Source organism: Chrysemys picta, chromosome 11, assembly GCF_011386835.1.
Source record: "Chrysemys picta bellii isolate R12L10 chromosome 11, ASM1138683v2, whole genome shotgun sequence".
Lineage (NCBI taxonomy): Eukaryota > Metazoa > Chordata > Testudines > Emydidae > Chrysemys > Chrysemys picta.
In genome coordinates, this window is record NC_088801.1 from 52372349 (window position 1) to 52394420 (window position 22072).

Genomic DNA, 22072 nt, shown 5'->3' on the forward strand with positions numbered 1-22072 from the left:
CCTCAGTGGTTCAGGAGCCAAATTAGCGATGAACCTTACCCAAAAGGGTTTCATTTGTTTGTTTCATTTACTATAGTACTATATATGCATATTTAAATAGTATGACGGGAAATATTAAGTTTATTATATATATTATTCTCACAGCAAAATGACTGACCAAGTGTAATTATTTTATCAACTACAATTGGTGAATAACATAGTAAAAGCATCCTTACTGGTAAGTAACTTGGATTGTGTGATTTAATTATTAACCAATGTTTTAATATCATGTGCTGCAAAGAGCCACTTGCCACTCGTGAGTATCACTGCTCTAAACACAACATGCAGCAAAATCTAGAATGCAGTAAAATGGCTTCTAAGACAATTCTATGCAGCTCAGTAATGATGTTTCAAAAACAACAGCATCCCAACTCACACCTTGATTCATCTGGAACAATGGTTCTATAGACACTGCTGCAGATTTATTAGTCAGGATGCGCTACTTACAGTAAGGGTGTATGTGTTCCCTCTCTGTGCTATCTTGTGGATTTCAGCAGAAACCATTGCTGAAATTACCATATTTTAGCAGAGATTTTGGTTATATATCCCCTTTCTACAGCAAGTATCCTAAGAGTAATAAATATTGCTGCTGCCGTGTCTGGGGACAATGCAACAGTCATCATAGGCACGACTCCGTGGGTGCTCTGGGGCTGGAGCATCCATGGAAAAAAAACTAGTGGGTGCTTGGCACCCACCAGCCACAGCTGTTCGGTGGCATCGCTGATTAGCTGTTTGGTGGTGCCCTCAATCAGTTAATTGGGGATGCCGCCAGACAGCTGATTGATAGGTGCCACTGCCAAATAGCTGATTGATAGGCAGCTCAGAGACTGGCTTCGGGGAGGGCAGAGAGCAGTGGGCGGGCCAGGACCTCGGGGAGGGATCGGAGTGGGGGCCGAAAGAGGTGGAGTGAAGGCGGGGCCTTCGGGAAGAGCAGGAGTGGAGCACCGCTGGGGAAAAGTAAGTCGGCGCCTATGACAGCCATTATGCATTCAGAAGTAGCTCAAACAGAGTCTTGCACATGAGAACATAGGGGGCCACTAACCCATGTTAAATTCTAATTACCCATTCCGACAGCTCCTGAAACTAGTCTTATTGACTTCAGTAGGACTTCTTGCATAAGGGCTAGTCACAGGGAGAAAGGGCAGCAGAATAGGGCTCTACGCTGCCATGTGATGTTTAACTCCCACCTGGCGCATAATGGCTTAACTTATCAGGCACCACCTATGGCACTATATAAAAACGAGTAAGATGTCATGGGGTTTTGCCGAGGCCTCACAGCCAAGCTGCAGACTATTGAACTTGCATCCTGGTTTCTTTCTGGTCTGAGTCGTGTTTTAACAGAGTTTGTCTTGTGGACACCTCCTTTCCTTTTATGATTGCATAGGCCACTTCCCTTCCCATCTACCATTTCTTGTGTCTTTCTATTTCACTAAACCCTGCATATGATGGAAGGAGAAGGAAGAGAAAGGAAAAGGGCTGTGCTGCACGCCAAGGCTGCCGACCTCCACTCCAGTGGAGACTACCCTCGGTTCATGCTGAATATGTAGTTTATGAAGCACTTTGGGATGAAATGATTTATGCTGATCATCTAGAATTCTTTGTTAACATGTAGTTAACTTAAACAACTGAGGAACGGAAGGGAGAGAAAAAGTCTTTGAATGTTTGATGCTTCCTTGCCCCTTACATTAAGGCGTGAGGTAGCTCGCAGACTGCATTTCTAAGACCTCCAATAAGTCTTCCACGAAACGCCAGATATTTCTAAGGTAAAAAGACAAGTAAGAAACAAGCCAGCACCTTTTAATAAACAAACCACAAACTCTTTCAAGCCTCCTTTAGCCATTACGGAAAAGAGAAAGGAAGGAAAAAAAAAAGAGAGAGAGAGAGAAAGATAAACCGAATGTGTTTTCTTTACCCATCACCGAGAAGAAAAGAAAACAAAAACAGAACAAAAAAAAGAGAGAGAGAGATAAACCTAATGTGTTTCCTTAAAAACCAATGGTGCTAACTTACAGTCCATCTGCCTCTTTATGGAATGCAGGGTGGGCAGAATGTCTACGCCCTCCCTCAGGCCAGCACGCTGGCATGATGCTGCCTTCTGAACAAGCTGCTAGTGACAGAGAAACCCCGCAAAGAAGGAATGATGATAATTGAGCCTTGTGGTCACAAGCCTATGTGTTGCTGTTGCAAGGCTGTCATGGGATAAATATGGGGGAAGCCTGCAGGCACTGCCAGCTGTACAGACCACGCCTGTGAAAGTGGGAAACATTTGAGAAGCCTTTGGAAACTTTACTCTTTCAGTTAACACAGAGAGAAAAGGGATTGTCTCTCTGAGCTTTAAAATATTTTCCAAGTCACTGTAAACAGCTTCCGACCACACTATGCTGTACTGGGCCAATAGGCCCTACGCCTGGAAACCAAGGGCTGGTGCAGTTTCCAGGGGGAAATACAGAGCATAAACACAAAGCACTGCGTTCCACAGACATTTTTTTTTCTGCATGTCTTGTATTTAGGCCTTATATACTGTAACAGGGCATAGCAGGGCCCCATTGGTCCTGCCTCTGCTCTGCTCCAAAAACCACTCAGAGACCTTCTGGCTCTGCAATCACCGGTGCAGTTTATTTGTAGTGCAATCCCACCGCCTTTTCACTATAGACAGCTTGGGGGCTTCTCAGTCTCTGCAGGAAGGAAGAGCTTCCACTCTCTGGCTTCCCCCTTTCTGTCTGCCTCCCTGGAGTCCTTCCTCCCAGGCTTTTATGCAGCCCGGGCTAATTAGGCTGGCAGCTGTTTCGCCTTTGCCAATCAGGCTCAGGTTTCTCTGGCGTGACAGAGGGCCCAGTACCCTGTCACATATAGCCACAAGTTGTACCACTTTGCACCAGTACAACCCCATACTGCAGGTGCAATTATACCGATAAGGAGGTGCTTGTACTGATGTAGCTTATTCCTGTACAGAAAGGAGAAAAACGATACCAGTATATGGTGTATTTATACTGGTATAACTGTATTTACACTGCAGTTTTTACTGACATAATTACATTGGTTAAAAAAAAAATCACACCTGTAACTGACACAGCTATGCCATTACAATGTTTTAAGTGTAGACCAGGCCTTAGAAATATAAGAAATGCCAAATCTGCTTTTCCATGGAAGACTTGTTGGAGGCCTAAAAAATGGGGACTGTGAATTTTATCAGGCCTTGATCAATCAAAGCACAAGTTTAATTTTAAGCATGTGAATAGTCCCACTGAATCAAACTTAACTGAAGACTCATGTTAAGAGGCTTAAGTGGGGCATAGGATCTTCTGCAGGCTCTTCACACGGGGCAAACTTCACCTTCAATCCCTCTGGCCCAATTCACAACGAGAAGGCAAAACATCCTCCCTCCAATGTTACGGTAGAAGTACCACAGAGGAGAGGTCTAACGTTAAGCAGGAGTAGGCCATCTATTTAAGTGGGACTACTCACATGAGCCAAGTAAAGCACCTCTGTAAGTGTTTGCAGGACTGGGGATGTATTTGGTAAATTATGCTAAAAATGCATGGAATGTTCAAAACATTTCAGTTACTCACCTTTTGTACTAAACTTTGGGCACTGTCAATTCAAAACTCATACTTTAGATTCTTATGTTACTAAAAACATCCTAGAAACCTCAGGGAATTTTGTTTTCAACCCCTCTCTCTCTTTCTCAGCCTCACCCTGTGTTTTCATAGGTAACTGCAAGGCAGGGGAAGTCTGACACTTCCTAGTACTTGTTGCTCACAGGCACTAGTGTGCTGATGTCCTCATGCTGGTGCACTGCTCTGGAACAGGATGTGAGGAGAGCAATTCTTCCTATCAGGGCATTACTAATAGGCGAATGGGAGTAAATGTATTGTTAATCTCCCTTAGGGTGACCAGATGTCCCGATTTTATAGGGACAGTCCTGATTTTTGGGTCTTTTTCTTATATAGGCTCCTATTACCCCCACCCCCGTCCCGATTTTTCACACTTGCTATCTGGTCACCTTAATCTCCCTCCCCCAACACCCACAGATAGAGGAAGGCCCCCAGCTGCCCCAGACATATAGTCTTTTGGCAGATCTCAAGCCTGAGGTTGTCCTTACCCAATGTGGCTTCCACAACAGCAATGCCCTGGCCTAGGTGGCTGTAGCTAGTGTAATCCTGATGAGCCAAGGGCATTGTGTCATCCTAGACTGGTGTTTTCAAGGGTCTTCAAAACACTGGTCTGGGATGCCCACCTCCCAAGTCCATGTATTTCAGATCAAAATAAAAATATAGGCAGCTAGATAGCTTGGGGCTAGAATCAAATCAATGAGAATTTTGCCATTGATTTCATAGTGGTCAGGATTTAGAATTCTTTTAACAACTATTTAACTCAAGCTCCTACTTGGGAATGAAACTCATTTTGGGCCTAATCCTACAAACACTTAGACCTTGGCTATACAGAAAAATTGGACCAATTTTACTAAATCGATTTAGAAATGGATTTAGTTCAATCAGTGCAAGCCCCTTCTGTAGACACTCTTATTTTGGGCTAAGGCTGAGTACCTTATTTCAATTAAGCTTGAGTTGGTAAGGAATTGACTTAATAGGTAACAGGCATCCAGATCTCTTAGGCAGCTTTGCAAATCTCAGCTGTAGGCCCCAATTGTGCATTTCATTAGGGGTGGGTGCAGTGTGGGTGCATGTGCCCAGAGAATTGTTAATTGTCAGTGGAACCAGAAGAATTTGGATGGTCAGGCCCTTTGTGGAAGACTGCCCCCCAACCCCCTGCCTCTTTAGCTGAGGGCTGAGAAAGCTGTTACAAGACTTGCTTTCCTGACATTTCTAAGGCTAAGAAGAAGCAGAAAAAATAAAAAAGAGTTGGAAAAAAATCAAGGTTTCTTTGTACACTATCAAGAAGCAACAGCAACAAGAAGAAAGAAGAGAGTTTTCTTTACATGTCACCTTGAAAGTCTTTAGTAAATGGCAACCTTTTAATCATTGCTAGATATCCAGGCTGCACTCAAGAAATGAAAAATTTGAAGGAAGATTTAAAAAAAAAAGTGAGATTTTAAATGTCTCTTTATGAAACAAAGCAAAATATTTCATCAGTAGAGGGACAGACAGCGTAAACATTGCCTTAAAGTTAATCCATAAGGCACGTGTATTTCCCTGCTAATTAGTCTTGCGGCAGGTCTGTGTGTCTTCATCTCTCCTCCAGCCATAAGTGACGAGTGAGAGATGGAGCAAATCTGAGATGCCTCCACCCACTACGTGGATAAAACTTGGAGGAGGTCTGGGACTCCCTCAGCCATTCTGCTATTTTTAGTGCACTAGCTAGAGTAGACCTAGCATGTGCCTGTCTACCTGTGCTTGGAAGCAGCCTCCCTGCTATTGCACAGCTCTATGCCAGTAAGCCTTCGGAGCACTGCCTTGACATTCATCATTAAACTAAGATGATTCCCTTCTGTGCTTCCTCCAGATTGCTGCCACTTGTTAGCGCAGGCAGTGGCATGGCCTCTGTGGCCCTACTCTAGGCAAATGGCTCTGTGAGGCATGGGGTAACTTGGTCTTAGAAAAGCTTTCTCATGAGATGAGATTAAAATCAACCTGTATTATTCAATCTGGCTACCTTTTTTCAACCATGCTGACTTGAACACCTCAGTGGCCAAACCACCTGATTTAATATTCTTTGTACCTTATTGACCCACTGTGTTATACTGAAGTTTATTCTGTTTTCCCTGATAGCTACTCATTCTTTCCACTGGTATGTGATTACAAGCAATCTCTTGCTTACATTTGGTCACTGTATCTTTATAACACTTCACTTTAATCCTTTTTCTTCTTTACTTGTGACTTTCTTTAATACAAGTATTTTCAACAAGTTTGTAGTTCCAAAATGAGGGTGTCTCCTCTTGCAAATGAGTGGCAAGTCTATGACCTACTTCCCCATTTTTCTCTCCCCAGGCTGTAACTCAATGCTTGAGACTCAGTGCAGGTCTGTGACCCTTCCACAATTCTCTCCCAGTGAGAGAGAGCTGGGGCAGGGCTGTTTTTTTCCCCATCACAGACTTTATCATTATTTATTAGTATTAATGTTTATCATAGTCGTGCCTAGAAGCCACCTGAGAATGGTGCCTCAATGTGCGAGGTGCTGTATAAACAGAATAAGAGTTTATAATCTAAATGGACAAGATGGGCAGAGGAAAGGATATAAAGCCTCATGGGAAAGTTTTACCAGGTATACCGATAAAGCTGTACTAGCACAACCCAGAATGAACAAGACAAAAGCCATGGTAGTGCCACAATGTTTGGTTTGAGTTTGTTGTTTAAATCTTTTTGGTGGTGTTTGTGTTAGGAGAGGATTAGTTAGATAGAAGGACAGGGTGGAGGGTTTGGAGCAAATAGCCAATCAGCTCTGGCTGGGGTGGGACTGGGTTGTGTCCTTAATCTTTCTGCATCCCCAATGATTGACATTCAGGGCAGGGCTGGATTCAGATAATTTGAGGTTTAGGCAGAGAAAAAAAAACTCCTCCCATACACATACCTTCCCCCTTCCCCTTCTAAACTGAAGCCATGATTCTGCAAACACTTACTACATACTTCACTTGAGCAATGTGAGTTGAGCTCAATGGGGCTACTTCACAGTGTAAAATTAAGCATGTGCATGAATGGGACTGGGACTCAAGTCATCTAAGTATTTCTGAACATGGAAATTAAAAGACAAGGCCAAATCCTATGCCCTATCTAGTCAAGCTTTGGCTGCTACTGGATGGGGAGGACAGCCAACGTAGTGTGAAATCTGGATTTCAGATACACCCAAAGTTCAGGGAATTTGGATGTAGAGTTCCAATTCTGGCTATTCAAAAGATCTGGCTTGGGATCCAGGTTTGGTTTTGAACCTCTCCAAAGCAGAAGGCTATTTAGATCCAGCTTTAGTTCCAAAAGAAAGGAGATTAGAGCATAGATGGAATAAGAATTAGACCGAAGGGAGAAGGGTTAAAAGGGTTAAGGTGAACCCACCCACACACTCCTTGCAGTGTTCCTTCCATAAATGCTAATGTGACTCATACTGGACCCTGTCCTGGATGGCTGGGCAGGAAGCAGAGACCAGCACTGGGAGGCAGCAGCAAAGGACAGACAGTTTATTGCACAGTCATGGAGGTTGCAGGCAAATAGTGTCTCTTTCCAGCTACCTGCATCTCTGAGCACAATGGACTCTGCTGAAATGTCCAAGACAGCTAGCTGGCAGGAGTGCAGTTTCCTACATACTGCCCAGGGGCTGTACTACACACATGTAGCAGGCAGCACTTCAATGCTCCATGTGCTCAGAGTCCATCCACAGCTGACAACTCGGTGTGATTGCTATCCATTTAAATCCCTCCTTGTCAGCAACACCACATGGCTGTTGCTCAGTTAATTACCCTCAGCAGCTTCATGTGGTCAGTTTTTTCGTAAATCTCCAGCCAACTGGTCCACATGATCAAAACCGCTCTTGCTGGAGCTCTGCACAGTTAGTGTCTCAGCCGGACCATGTGGTACTAGAGTGGAAAAGCTGCTGCTTTTTAGACATCCCCTTTCAGCCAGCAGTTCTTGGCCACCTGTCCCACCCCAGGCCGGGAGGCTGGGCTGAACTGGAGCAGCTGGGCGATGAGGGTTTTGCAGGGCTCAGGCAGAGGAGGAAGACCATCAGGGTAGAGAACCCCCTTCTTCTGGCGGCGGGGCATGCTGAGGACGTGGGTGTCGTCAAAGGGCATGCAGCCAGTCACCATCACATACAGCACCACGCCCAAGCTCCATATGTCGTACTTCTTGGCGTCGTAGGGAATGCCCAGCAGCACCTCGGGGGAGGCATAGGCAGCTGATCCGCAGTAGGTAGTGCTCAGGTCTGGGTAGCCACGTGCCTCTTTGCTAAAGCCAAAGTCAGTGAGCTTTGCCTGGCGGCCATCAGAGGTGAGCAAGACGTTCTCACACTTGAGGTCCCGGTGCACCAGGTTCCGGTCATGCAGGTAGCGCACGGCACCCACGATCTGTCCAAAGATGTCCCGGGCCTCGGGGACACAAGGTAGTCTCCCCAGCCGCTGCACCAGCTGGAGCAGATCCGTGGACGCTGCTTCCATCACGATGTAGAGTTTCCCATTGCAGACCTCGATGAACTCAAAGATCCGTACAATGTGAGGATGCCGGATCATCCGCAGGATGGAGAGCTCCCGTGGCAGAAACTTGTGTACAAAGTCGGGGGGTGCCTGGTGCCGATCCACTACCTTGACAGCTAGCGGGCCCTTGTACTTGGCTGAGGTGGCCACCCTCACCTTAGAGTAACTGCCCTCACCCAGGGTACGGCCTAGCTTGTAGCCCAGATTACTCAGCAACTTTTCCCCTTGGGAGCCCCCTGACATGGTGCAGGGTCCTTTGAGAGCTTAACAAGACTAGGTTTATCTTTTTGGGACGGATGGCTTCAACCCATTGCGCTTGGCACCTGGTACACCTTCATTCCCATATGTCCACTGGCTGCTTGCCCCAGATGCATCACTGCGCACTGGGTATTGTGAAGTGCCAGGAGTGTCATATACCACTGGTAACCGGGGGTGTCATATAACCCCATTGCTCTCCCCTCCCCTCTTGAGAACCTAGGAGTCCCACAGTGCTTAGGTGAGAGATTTAAGATCAGACTTCATATTCTCAGACAATTAAAATCAGGCTTCTTAATGTATGCCCATAACAAAGGCATTTTCACCTGCTTTTTAAAAATGTATCTCTAATTTAGAAAGTCTAGGAACAAAAGGTTTCTAACTTAAAGCAACAAATTACATTAAAAACCCACACCTGGGGAGAAACACACACACACACACACAGTTCAGTCCCAGCACAATGGAGGGACGAGAAAGGACGAGCATGCTGTCCAGGGCCCCATTGTTGCACAAGTCCATAGCTGCAGTTTGCTACAGAATCCAATAACTCATCCTTAGCCATAGGACTGAGGTCCAGATTGTCATGGAATACAACACAGGGTCTTGTGTAAACAGAGTTAAGGTGATTTTCCTGTTTCCAGTAGTGTTCACACCCTCTTTGGATTGGCTTTAGCATAGATGATTTACCTCTGCAGCTCATCAAAATATGCCTGACAAGTAAATATTTACCTTTGCAATTAACAAGACTGTGCCAAGTCTCCTACTAAAATAATAACCCCGGACACTCTTGCACTCCCTTCTCCACTGTGGAAATGACACCAGCTGATCTTGTGCTATACTTTTTGTTTACTCAATGTGGATTATTCTTCAGAATTAAAAGTAGGAACATTTGCAGCAGTCACTTTGCTAAATGCTGCTGCTCCATCTTTGGTTGTGGTGAAAGCATTTTTTTAAAAAGATGGAAACAAATCGATCATTTCCTCACTCCCTCCCCCCTCCTTTCTGCCAGTCACGTCCATGGGGCTCAGCCAGCACAGGCTAGCGTGTGTGTGTCTGTAAAATACTAGGGGCAGACCCCCGGCTTGTGACCCCTCCCGAAGGAGCGAGAGACACAGGATGCCTCTGTTGTCTCAACTGTCCTCTGGGCGGAATAGGCTGGAATCCACTCCAAAGGGGCGAGGGAGAGACGCAGTAAAATACGAACGTTCCAGGTCAGAGGACAAAAGAACCCAGCCCAGCCAATCAGCAACTCGCACGGAGCACTTACTCACACTGAGTTCCATTCTGATGGCTCCGCGTTCCACGGCCGCTTCCATTCCACACACTTCCCCCGCTTCCTCAATGCATGTGTCCCGGAGAGAGGGTCGCGGGAGCCGCGACCGCTGTAGCCCCGAGCAGACGGCTCGAATTAGGCTAAGGCTCCGTGTGATTGGCTCTGTCCTGCCCCCATCCCCGTTTCCCTTTGTTCGGCCCCCGCGGGATGAGGGAGATGGGCCCGCCCGCCTGGCTATAAAAGGGCAGGCGCAGTAGCGCACATGCTTCATTTGCGTTGCAGCTGAAGGCTGGGAGGGGCGTGTGCTGTGGACGGAGGGTGCCCTCCTGAGCGGGACGAGCTGGTTGGCACGCAGGGGACTGGGGAGCACTTGCCGACTGCCGAGCTGTTGTAACATAATAGCAGGCGGGGAGAGTGCTGGGGCTCGGTGCAGTGAGAAGGGGGCGAGAAGCCAGGGCTGCCCCTGGCTTTCACCAGTGGGGGCAGCAGCTGCAGCTGATCAGTCTCCGTGCTTGAAAATCACAGTGCCCAGCCTCATCCCATCGCCTTCCCCTTCGAGCTGTAAAAGGCTCCTCCGAGTGCTCCTGCTGTCTGTTAATTTGGGTTGATAGCTGCCCCCCAAGTGTACACACACACCCCAACCCTGGGCTGGTCACCCTGACTCCCTTCCTCTCCTGAGGGATGCTTTGTCCTGCTCAGTCTGCCCCAGCATCTGTGTCCTCTTCCTGAGCAGCAGCATGAGCATGGCAAACGACACGTACCACTTTATAAAAGACATAAAACCCGGACTGAAAAACTTAAATGTCGTCTTTATTGTGCTGGAAATCGGTAAGTGGGTCCCTCGGAACCATGTCTCTTCCCTCCTCCGCCGTTTCCTCTCTCTCCTAGGGTAGGAGAGAGTACGTTTGTGCTGGGCTGATTCCCGACACGTGGTCACACTTTCAGGGGGAGCAAGATCTGCTCCCATGCAGTGCGGAAGCCTCCTTTACTCCCTTGTTCCGATCTTATTTTAAAATAAGATCTCTCATTCAGGCAACTAGGCAAGGGAGAGAATTCCATCATGAAATTAATTTAACTCCATTTATCCTGTGCTGGAGATTGTTTCTGTTTATGTTGTTTTAATGATCTTGCCTCTTGATCTTATTAGTATAAAGGGTCCATTACACTTGGGGAATAACTCTCCAAAACAGCTAAACTTTTTTTTTTCCATTTTCAGACAGCACGAATTCTTCCAGTTTGTAAGTTTTATTTTTTATTTTAAATTCCCCATACAGGACGAGTTACCAAAACCAAAGATGGACATGAGGTGAGATCGTGTAAAGTAGCAGACAAAACTGGCAGCATCACAATTTCAGTGTGGGATGAAATCGGAAGTCTCATACAGCCAGGGGACATTATTCGATTGACCAAAGGGTATGTATGGGGTAGGGACAGGATACGGCTTAGCTCAGCCTCGCCTTGCTGTTGGCTATTTAAATAACTGGTTGCTCAATGATCTTGTTGTTAACCATTTCTGTACTTGACAGTGGGGTGGATAAGATCTGAAGGATCAGTGTCTTTACTTTGGAACTGTAATGAATGTGGAAAAATCTTCTCTGTTACTAAAGAAAAGGGTTTGAATTCTAAATAGCCTTTGGCTTCCTCTGTGAAAGAAGCAACATGACACGCTTGCCTTTTTTGGACTGCTTCCTTGACGCACTGGCAGCAGCCTGTGATCTATCATCAAATTAAAACTTCCGGATCTCTCCTTGCCTCCCCTCCCCCCAACGCTCAAACCTATCACACGCATTGATGGGATTTGTAGACCACTCTGTCTGCATCTCAGTAACGTGTCTGTATTTCACTAGATGCTGTTCAGATGGGAATCTGGTGTTTAAGAGCTTTACTGTGCTTTTTTTAAGTTTCACTTCTGTTTTGGGGCGATGACAAAGTTGTCTTGATCTGTACATTCAGGATAGGGATTCAAAGAGTGAAATCAAAACCATGTTCTTATTTTAACACTTTTCTTCTGTAGCATTGTGCTCATAGAGAATGGAGGAGATAATTATCTTTAAGCAACACTGAGAAAGTAGTCTGCTTCACAGTGGATTTTATGGAAATGACAGGAAAACTGGGAGTAGAAGTTAGTAAAAAAAATATATATATTAGTGTTATAAAATACAGTATTTTGTTCATGTGTAATGTCTACAATATAATGGGGCACTGCTAGGGTGACCAAATGTCCCAGGGACAGTCCTGATTTTTGGGTCTTTTTCTTATATAGTCTCCTATTACCGCCCCCGCCCCCCCCCCGTCCCGATTTTTCACATTTGCTGTCTGGTCACCCTAGGCACTGCCGGGTTATATATTTTCAAGTTTTACATTATGCTCCCACTGACACTAAATTATAAAACTGAAACAGTTTAAAACTACTTTTAACCTCTTATTCTCCACTTCTCTTATACAATCCAAGAAACTAGTCACTTTCATTTCTCTTTTTAGTCAATTTCACTTTCTTACTCTCATTTGGCAGCCCAACACACACAAGTATTTTGGTTTAAAATTTTCAGGGATTGTTTAAAAACACATAAACTCCTTTACTCAATAGTTATAAAAATTGAGAATGTTTCTACAATGGAGTCACTGTTAGTGGCATAGTGATTGATTTTTTTCAAGTAATTCCTGTGTTGGGGATGAAAACAAATGAATATCCCCATCAGAATTTCTGCAGTTATACTTGTTCAGATTTACTTTATAGAAAAGTCAGAAGTAAATCTTCATTATTAGTTTAGGCGTCAAATGACATCTGTTTAAAATTTTGAGAGTTGATGTCCAATGTGTTTTCAGAATCCTTGAAGATTACAGTTATCTTTGCTAAACTTTACGTAGACCGCCTCAAAAATCTTCTGCCTATACTATATAAAACCAAGTTATTCGTGTTGGTTGTAACTGTTAATATCCATTTCTTTGTAAATAATTTATTATAGTTGCCACAGTGTTCTCTGGGGGAGTGAATGGGATGACAGATGGCTCACAAGATAATCTGTATTGATGTGGTCCATACTATGGAAAAACAAGAACCTGTATTGCAAGATAAAAAGCCATGAAATAGCATCAATTTTACTTATTTAGGACCAAATTATGTCCTCATTTGCACCAATGCACATTCATGGAAGACAATAGATTTGAATGGCAGGTGCAAAGATTTGGCCCTTATTTTACAACGTATCCTCTTTCACTTTATACTGGTGTACAAGCTGCACTGAGAACGGTCTTCTGTGTCCCAGCATAGTTTCCACTTCTGTACTTAACTCAGGATTAATTGGAGTGACATTGCTGTTGCAGTGTATGTAAATTTCACATATATGGGGTAATCTGATTTCTTCAGTCTGGTCACTGTTAAAAATAGTTATCCTTAGCTAGGCACTATTTCTGTGTACAAAAACTGCCGTTTCTTTCTATGCTGAATTCCAAGTCTAGAGAGATTCCACTGCATTAACAGATATTATCCCATGTGTTCCCTATTGTTAGTTGTTCATGGGCAGGATGAGGTAGCAGCTAATATTTCAGAATTCTAAACACTTAAGTTTCTATGTTCAGATTGGTGTTTTATGGCCAACCTCTCTCATTTTATGAACTGAAAATGAAAACTTGTGTTAATGGAAAAAAACCTATGGTGTTGGAAATTCCGTGAAGTTGTTATCCTTCAGTGTCTTGGGTTTTTCTCCTGTATATTGTATATATGAGATTGATATCCCTTTAGCTTAGCACTTCTTTCCCTTCATGTTATGAGACAAACCTGCCCAGCCATTAAATTCAGCATAAAAGGAATCTTGTTCCAAGCAAAAGGCGACATGTTAAGTGCAAGGCCACTGCTATTGCACCTTATTTAGAGATGGTTGAATACTATGTTTGAGGGAATAGAGCGCTTACATTTTTAAATTGAGATTTCATTTTGTGTGCTGAATACAGAAGGAAGTGATATTTTTCTATTTTATTATATTTGTACTACAATGTCCCATGGCTGAGACTGGGGAGGTAAAAGCACAGCAAGATTAAGTGACTTGGCCACAGTCACAAAGGATGTCTATGGCACGGCTGGGGATGGAACCGGTCCCAGTCTAGTGTTTTAGCGAGAAGTCCATCCGTCCTCTTTTGTTCGAGTTCTTCCTCTGTTTATTTGTGCCTCTCTTTTGCAAACCTTGTAACTTTTCTATCATGTACATTCAGTACAACTGAGCTGCTTGTCTTTATTTCTACATCACTTAATTTCAGTCCCCGAAATCAAATGCTACTATAAACGGCCAAGTTGGACTAAGGTAACCTCCTGCTATCTCCAAGCATGTATTTCTACATACTGAAAATGATTGCATTTTATTTCTGCATATCACTTGAATCTCAAGGGTAAATGTATATTTTGCTGCTACCTACTATATCTGATAACTGCTCTTCTCCTAAAAATTAAGCAGTTGGTTTTTCTTCTTGACCCGTTGAATGTTGTCTAACACATTCATTGTGTCTTGTTTTCTACAATGAAACAGAGGCAAATCCACTCTGGTTCCCCTCTTGCAGAATTAACACTCTGGTATTCTGCATAAGTAACACTGTGTATGTCAGGACAGTGGTCCTGGAAAAAGTGTATCTGCCTTCTGCCTGACAGGAAGGATGGCACTTGGCTAGCAGAAAGGCCTGTCCGAAGTGGTATAGCTGTGACAGACTTGATGCTAGTCTGATGTGGCTGTTAGCCTCTTTTGAAGACCCAAACAAATTAATAGGGCATCCAACAGCTGTTTGTAGAAGCAGAAAATACATTAGTAACTAGAAACTTCTAGAGTAAAATAATCTTAGGGAATCTGAGAATTTTAGTCTGGGAATTCTAGCCACTCTCTTTCTGCTGGTACAGAACATCCACTAGACAGGTTTAGTTCTTCAAAATCTCTTTCAATGTTAATGTTCCCTATTGGTTAGCAGAGAATATTCTGCTTATCCTTTTCTGGCGCTTTACACGTTATTGGTACTCTTTTGGCTAGGTATGCGTCTCTGTGGAAAGGATGCCTGACGCTTTACACAGGAAGAGGAGGCGAGCTACAGAAAATTGGGGAGTAAGTATCATGCTTTGTACGCGTCTGTTGTACTTGGTCAAGCATTGTCCTTGACAGTGGGTCATGGGAAGTGTAAACTAGTGTGGGTCTTATCAGGAGGATTTAATGGAAAAAAAGAAGCAAAATGGAGATTTATTGCTGTTATCAGTCTTCGCTCCAACAGAGGCCAGTAGGTTGCTTGCTACTGTCAGTGGTTATATGGCTGTTTGTGGCAAAGAGCAGTAGGCTGTGGGCCTGTTTCACTGGAGTATGCTTGTAAGTGGGGTATCTACTGGACTTGGGCTACCATTCTCTGTAGGTACAATCTACCTACAGTTTTACAGAACAGACAAGTTCCTGGTATAAAACCTCTCTTCTTGAGTTAGCACATACTCGTGTTCAAGGACTTGCAGCATTGAAAACTTGGAATTCTCTATTTATCCACAGGCTAGGTACAGTACAGGCAGCTGCAATGTGAGCTTACACGCACTGCGGTGATAATGAGTTCCACCCTGTTGTGCTAAAGGGATCATCCTCTCAGCCTCCCTCCTAGCTGTCCTGTGGGTCGTAATGATAGGACTATAGTGTGTAAAATGAGCCAGGCGATTATTCTGCTCTGCTCGCTTAGGCCTCACTTTGAATAATCTGTTTATTTTGGGGCCTAATTTTAAGTCCTGTGTCAAATTGGCGAGAGCTCAGATGAGCAACGTGATGATAAAGAAAGGTGAAGAGAATTCGAGACATCACTCTTTCAGACTGTTAAAGGATGCTGTAAAGAAGCAAGAGATCAGCTATTCCTTATTTAACAAGAACAAATGCAAGTGACAAGCTTAAGATGTAGCCAGAAAAATACTTGATGAAGTACCTATTTCTTTCTAATTAGACGAATAATTCTGAAATGTCCCCACTCGAGAGGGTTTCCTTGTATTATCAAAACATCTCAGAGCCCAAGTCATAGTTCAGGGCCCCGTTATGCTAGGTGCTGTACAAATACTGAATACAAAGACAGCCCGTACCCCCAAAACCTTAGGGGTTTGAGGATTTGACACCCCATCTACTGGATGGTTCAAGAATAACAAAATCCAGCTAGGTGTGACGCAAAGGAATACACTGGAGATTTCCTTTCAGGCCAAATGATTCGGCTTCTCTGTACAACTTTTGAATGGGGTTGCTCTATAAAAGGGTTGGATTAAGGTGAAATCCTTTATCTTGACTTTTTTAAATTCTGGCCCACAGCAGGGGTCTGGACCAGCTGCCGGTTTAAGGGACAGCAATTTTACCTTACAAAGTTTTATGATCCCAGTCTCTCCTCTTCCTCTCCCCTCCCCCCCAATTTACATGCAGTAGTCAATAGGTCTATTTGCTCACTCGGTGTCACTATTTGGAAAAGGATTATATGAGTTTTAGTATCCCCCTGAGGTTCTTGAACTCTCCTTTAATGTTAATAGGATGCTAGGCAGGCATACCAGGTGTTCTGATTGCTTGACTGAAATAGCCTGAGCAAGGAAACTTTACATCTTGGGCCCCGATCCTTCAAAAGAATCAAAGAGCCATGCTGGTCACTTGTGCTGTGGAGGGGCTCCCTTTGTTGGATTGGAGCCTGGTTTACTGACGTCTTAGTAGTGTGAAAGTACAAAGTGTCCATTCCCTTTGGAAATACTGAAGAATTCTCTCCTAACTCCTTATGAAAAACTGTTCTGTTGCTCTCCTCACACTATTGTTTTCTTTTCAGGTTTTGTATGGTATACTCGGAAGTGCCAAACTTCAGTGAGCCCAACTCAGACCACCTTGGGCAGCACAACAAGCTGGTATGTTAAACTTCCTGGGGTTCTCTTGCATAAAATAGTCTTTGATCTGAGTACTTCAGGCTAGGAGGTGGTAAGATTTCTGGCTTTTAAAATGGTGCTCAAGGAAGCATATAGAAGAATGGCAATGATGTGGTAAATAACTGTAGGAGAGTGATGAGGGGATCTCCTGTGTAGCCGGTACAAAAACATGTGCAACAAATTCAATTCCTCTCTGTAACACAAAGAAGTTTCTGTGTCTGACCCATATTTTTTCTCTTTATATTTCTCTGAAGGCACAGGGTGAACAGAATAATAGTTCTTCATCAAGTAATTTGGGTACTTATACTTTCGGGCCAGTGGGTAAGTTTTTGTTTTATTTTGTGGAAGTGAAAGGATGAGAAACACTTTAAACTCTTAGATTCATTATTGTTTTTTCAGTGTTGAGAAATGTAGGGGTTTTTACCTTCTAGGGGCAAATGTGGAGTTCTGGCATTGAGCTAGGGCCAAATCCTGCAAGCACTTTTGCACATAAGTAACTTTATTCAAACCAATATTTCCATCATAAATGTGTTCAGGATTGGCACTACTAGTAATTATTCAGGCAGGACTTTTCGCAGGTGCCTAAGTCACGTAAGAGCACACTTCACACTGACTTTGTTAATGTGACTCGTGCTCCTAAGTCATGTAGGTACTTCTGAAAATTCCACTCTCGGCTTTCAACCCACTGCTGCTTATTGAACGAAAGGGGCAGACCTAAACCAGACATGGTTTTAGTGTTGCATTTAATACTTAACCAGAGGTAATTAGTCCTAATCTTGGGCTGCTCCACAGTGAATTTTCAGTTGGGTTCAGTATGTGGATGCTGGGCGGGGTTGGTGGCGTGGGATATGCAGGAGGTCAGACGAGATAATCTGGTGGTCCCTTCTGGCCTTAAGTGCCGACTCCAAATAGTCTCACGTTTCCTGGCGGGTTACTTCCTAAATGGAAGGATGGTAGAGACCTGAACTCTTATGCAATAGGAAGATTAGTGTGTAAGTATAGTTTTGTGGCAACACTGTACTGAAAGCAATTATGTTTCAATAAGAAAATGGTTCAGAGGTTTCGGAGTGCGTGTAAAGTTCACTCACACCTTTGTCCTGGGGTTGCATAATGGATGCATACGATAATCAAAACCTAGTGTTGTGTATCCAAGAGTTGTTGCTGGCAACAAATTGTCTGAGCTCAGACTGATACAATTGACAAAACCAGTGACGTTTCTCAGTGTCGGTCAGTTTCCTCTTTGGGAATAGATTTTCACTTCTCCCATTTCACTTCTTTGCATCCTTTCTGCTCCTTCAAATATAAAAAAACTTCTGCTGAGCAAATAAGGGTGGTACTCTGAAGCCAATTTTTTTTGTTGCCTTAATACCAGGGTGGGGCAAGTCTTCTGTCAGCCTAATTGCTGGTTAGCCACCTACTCGTGACCCAGTCATTTTGGGTGGTGGACTGTTCTGATTCCATTGCATTCACGCTTATCTTTTGAGACCTGCTTCCTTCTTTGATCCTCATTATCCTTCTTCCTGCTTCTGTGCAATCTTTAATTCCCTCCCCCTCCTCTCCTCCCCCACTCTCCATACTGTTTTTGCCTTCTCAGCCTTCATGTGTTTTGTCCCAAGCATGGTACCAGCTGTCACTCCCTACAGCAGATTCACAGACTGCTGTGTGTTTGTGTTTGTGTTTGGTGGGGCAGGGCGTGATGCATCCTATACTGGCTGTTTTCCTTCTTCTCTTTCCTCTCTGGCTTTTCTGTCCTTGCTGCTGTGGACTATCTGGTATGTGTCAGCTATAGGTGAGTGCATGTGAGTGGAAGCATCAGAATCCAACTTTGCCTGTCAGACTGGTGTTATTTCCCTCCGTCCCTCCCTCCGAGAATGCAATGCCACATCATAGCAGCACGAATGGCCTGCGGCCTTCTTGCTTCAGTCATTGCTGTGGAGCTACTCTTGGAAAAAACTGGCTGTGATTTGGAGTTCTGAGGTCTCCTGACTTTGCTCCCCATCTTAAAGCGCAGTGTTACTTCGTTATGTAGTAGCCATGCAGAATGCGAAGGCTGTTTGCACAGAAGAGCAGTGATGTCAAAGTGTGGAACTTGTGATAACATTTTACTGTCTTTTTAGGAAATGGTTTGCAAACGGGACCTGAATCCAGTGGATTCCCATTGGCCTACAATCATGCCCACTCCTATGCAGGTACTGGGAGAGCCAATGGACGAGGACCTGTAAATCCACCGATCCCAGCATCTAATAATATTCAGCCCCTTCTAACAGCAGTAAATAACGGGAGGGACCCACGCAGAGCCTTTAAAAGATGACTGTGCCAAATGCGGTTGTACGACTTGCTCAAACGATACACCCGACTTGAACACTGAATGCACTTTTATTTATGGTTAACTGTGAAAAAGTTTGTCCTTTATTAGTGTTTTTTTCTTTATGGTCTATGGAGCGAAATGACTTGATTTTCTTCAAGAAAGTGTGGGGAAGCTGCTTACATCTCAGAAATTAGGGGGGTGGGTATTTGAGAGCCCGGGTAAAAGTGTGAATTCAATTGGGGTGAATTTTTAAAAAATGGGAGCAAATTTTAGTTGGATATTAATTTGGGGTGGGTTGTTTTTTTGTTGTTCCGTTTCTTCTGGTCAGCCATATAGCCTTAAGGGGTATGTCGTGTCCCATAGTTCATATATGTGACTTCCGTGAGGGCTAATGGGAATTGTGTGACTGTACTGAGGGGCTGAGATGCCCTAAACAGTTAGGTCTCCTGTTTAAAACTGAAATGACCTGCTACAGCAATAAGTGCACCAAAATTGGTCAATGTCAGCAGCTAGTAGCGCCGCTTAAATCAAAGGATGGGTAACTCCAAGAGATTTCAATTGGCTACAGTAAAGAGATGTTGAGTGACTGAACAGGAATGGCTTAGCTTTTGTTGCCAAAAAGTGTAAATTATTTCTCCTGCTACAATATCTCTTTAAAGAAGAAAGTCATCCCTAATATGCCAAACAGTCCTCACGGAAAGCTGCAACCATTTGGCACACGAGGTAAATAATAGGAAGGAAAGTTCTAAATTACAAAGGGCATTTCTTACTGTCCTTGTGGCTTCAGTCTTGATGAAAAATAACTTTGTGCTTTTCCCAAATTGTGGGATCGCCAAAGTCACCAATAGAGAACAAGGTGCCAAGGATTCTGCTGTTCACATATTTAATGCTATACATCTAACTCTTCAGCAAGATTACCATCACCTGGACTTTTGAATGCCTATTTTTAACACTTGTTTATGTTCAAACAAAATACTTCTTAGATTCAACGATATACTGACTGGTGTACAAAAGTACTAGGCTACCATACAGCAGGACTTCCAATGCCATAAGGTGTTCATTTATTTTTCAAAACAAGTATTTTTCTTCCCTTTTATATAACATTGAATTATCTCTGTATGAACTTTTGACATCACCACCACCTCTAAACAAAACAGGTGCAGTTTTCATCCCAACTACAAGATTCTTGGTACTAGATCACATAGCAACAAATTATCCCCAGTGTAAACTGATTCAATGTCTGCGCTTTGGATCAGGTTTGGAAACCGTTCAGAAGCTGTAAGATGACACTGGATTCCCTCTTTATTTGTTAGACTCTATTCTTGAAGCTGACTTCTTAAATAAAAGTTGCACTAACCATGTTGACAGACATACATTTCTTTTGGTCAAGCCTTAGAGATTTCACGACAGAGAAGCCTCTTTTGAAGTAGAAGTTGTCACTGTGAAGTCATTCCAATTCATTGAGTTATCGAGTCTGCTTTCAGCTATTCTTGGTGTTTACAAGTCATTTTACCCACCGTCTTTCTGTTTTGTCATAGTTGAATGTCAGTGTTCTGAAATGGCCCAGTTTCAGAGCTTGTGACAGCAGAAATGGTCTTTCCTTTGTCAGTAACCCTGGTGTATAAAGATTCACTGCTTGCTTAGAAACATGAGCTTTTAAAAATGTCTTGACGTCATTTAGAAAGATCTTTGTGCCCCCGAATCTGAAGGCTATTTACCTCAGATACAGCAAAGAGCTATGCAGATATGTGTGCATTGGTAAAATAGTCATTGCTCATACTTTCTGGTTGAAATTGACAAAACTCTGAGACACTAAATAAAATCTAATCAGTGATCAGTGGATGCTGTTGTCCAGACTGTACAGACCTTCTGAAACGACAAAACACCAAGTGACCTTTGAGGAATGTTTTAAGTTGGAAGTGGAGGTGGTGTGCCACCTACAAATAGAAGTTCTCTTCACTTTTCCATTCCACTTCTGTTTTAAAAATATTATTGTAAGTAGAATTTTATATACACTGTAAAGTTTGTGCGTAGTTCCTTTATTAGCAGAGCATTAGGTACCCTTTATAATAGGGCTAGAATTCAGTTTGGGCCCTCTTTCTATACATGTTCCTTTAGGTCCCTGGGTCATAAGTACTGTAAGTGAGAGCCCATCTTTTCAGCTGAGAAGCAGTTATTAAAAAGCACTGTTTAAGTGATACTCAAGCTAGAAAACTTAGTATTCTTCAAGATTCCACAGTGTGGGCCTTTGTTTTAAATATTAATATTCACAATATCATAAGGAATCATGGTATGCTGGCAAATCCTTATTTGCTGGATTGCTGTGAGGTACTGAATGTGATTGTAACTTCACACATGCAAATTATGATAGCTTTAGTCAAAGAATTCCTTTAAGGAACAGAAAACTAAGAAGGTAGAGCATGTATTCTAGTTCACTGCACTTTTAAATAGAAAAGGTAACGCTTAATCGTGCTTACATTAACCAGGCTGTTAAAATGTAAATGGTTACTGCTAGTAAATTTAACACAGGATGTGGACACCTGCTGCCAAGACTTTGTGTAAGCAAATGACCTCTGATTGAAAGAAATGAAGCAAGAAGATTGGTCTTTACTTTTTTTTAAGGTTGGTAGCATTCCTGTCTTCAGTGTCTAATCATTTGTTTTAACATTAGGTTGTATCATTTTATTAACTTAGTTTTACTTCTCTTCAGGGGGAATCTCTGCAATATGAAGCCAGGTGAATTTTGATCTGTTTAACTATATTAACGTCAAGTCTCTGGTCATGTGATGAATTCAGGACAAGAAGTCAAAGGAAGAAAGTTCTGTTTTCCCTCGCAAGTTCCATACATCCAGTATAGAAGGCTCTGATCCTGCAAAGGGATCTATGCGTTTACCTTATGCTAGTGTGGAGCCCCATTCACTTCAGTGGGACTCTTCAGAGAGCCCTTTGCAGGTGCAACGCTTAAAACAATTATAATGCAATAGTTTTACACCATAATCCAGATCGCGAGAAGACGTGTTATGAGGGAGGATTATAATGGCCAGTAAGGTAGGTAAGAAACATTCGAAAAGGCCTTCTGAAAGAGGGTGTGTAATAAAGATGCAAGGGTGCTCTCTTTCATGTGGTGTTCTTTCTAGGTGTTGGGGATGTTTGAAGGAAGGATTCTATAAGGAA

The 22072-nt window shown here is 43.3% G+C and overlaps 3 protein-coding genes across 12 annotated transcripts in view; 1 reads left to right on the forward strand and 2 right to left on the reverse strand.

The window, feature by feature from the left end:
• The window catches only part of LOC135974373 (uncharacterized), a 56906-nt gene extending 47065 nt beyond the window's left edge, over positions 1-9841 (reverse strand). For 4 of the 10 annotated variants that reach the window (XR_010591618.1, XR_010591622.1, XR_010591621.1 and 1 more), the window contains exon 1: positions 9703-9841. The gene's annotated coding sequence lies outside the window, so the exon portion shown is untranslated. Of the gene's footprint in view, positions 1-9698 lie in introns of all 10 variants that reach the window. The other 6 variants (XR_010591615.1, XR_010591620.1, XR_010591619.1 and 3 more) reach the window with 3 other exon arrangements.
• On the reverse strand, positions 1821-8687 carry LOC101934553 (testis-specific serine/threonine-protein kinase 6-like). Its single transcript, XM_065562020.1, has one exon. It carries the CDS (start codon positions 8417-8419, stop codon positions 7586-7588), a length of 834 nt encoding a protein of 277 aa, XP_065418092.1. The 5' UTR covers positions 8420-8687; the 3' UTR covers positions 1821-7585.
• A 488-nt stretch (positions 9842-10329) lies between the features above and the next one.
• NABP1 (nucleic acid binding protein 1) lies at positions 10330-20259 on the forward strand. Its single transcript, XM_005306817.5, has 6 exons — positions 10330-10532; positions 10979-11117; positions 14714-14785; positions 16497-16572; positions 16845-16911; positions 18708-20259. Exons 1-6 carry the CDS (start codon positions 10442-10444, stop codon positions 18899-18901), a joined length of 639 nt encoding a protein of 212 aa, XP_005306874.1. The 5' UTR covers positions 10330-10441; the 3' UTR covers positions 18902-20259.
• Positions 20260-22072: the final 1813 nt, after the last annotated feature.

What these genes read in the sequence shown, in the direction of transcription:
- LOC101934553 (XM_065562020.1), bottom strand. Translation starts at nt 8,419, where the DNA reads ATGTCAGGGGGCTCCCAAGGGGAAAAGTTGCTGAGTAATCTGGGCTAC.
- NABP1 (XM_005306817.5), top strand. Translation starts at nt 10,442, where the DNA reads ATGAGCATGGCAAACGACACGTACCACTTTATAAAAGACATAAAACCC. An exon ending in CTTTATTGTGCTGGAAATCG is followed by an intron (nt 10,533 to 10,978) that starts GTAAGTGGGTCC and finishes TTCCCCATACAG; the next exon opens with GACGAGTTACCAAAACCAAA. An exon ending in TTGGGCAGCACAACAAGCTG is followed by an intron (nt 16,573 to 16,844) that starts GTATGTTAAACT and finishes ATTTCTCTGAAG; the next exon opens with GCACAGGGTGAACAGAATAA.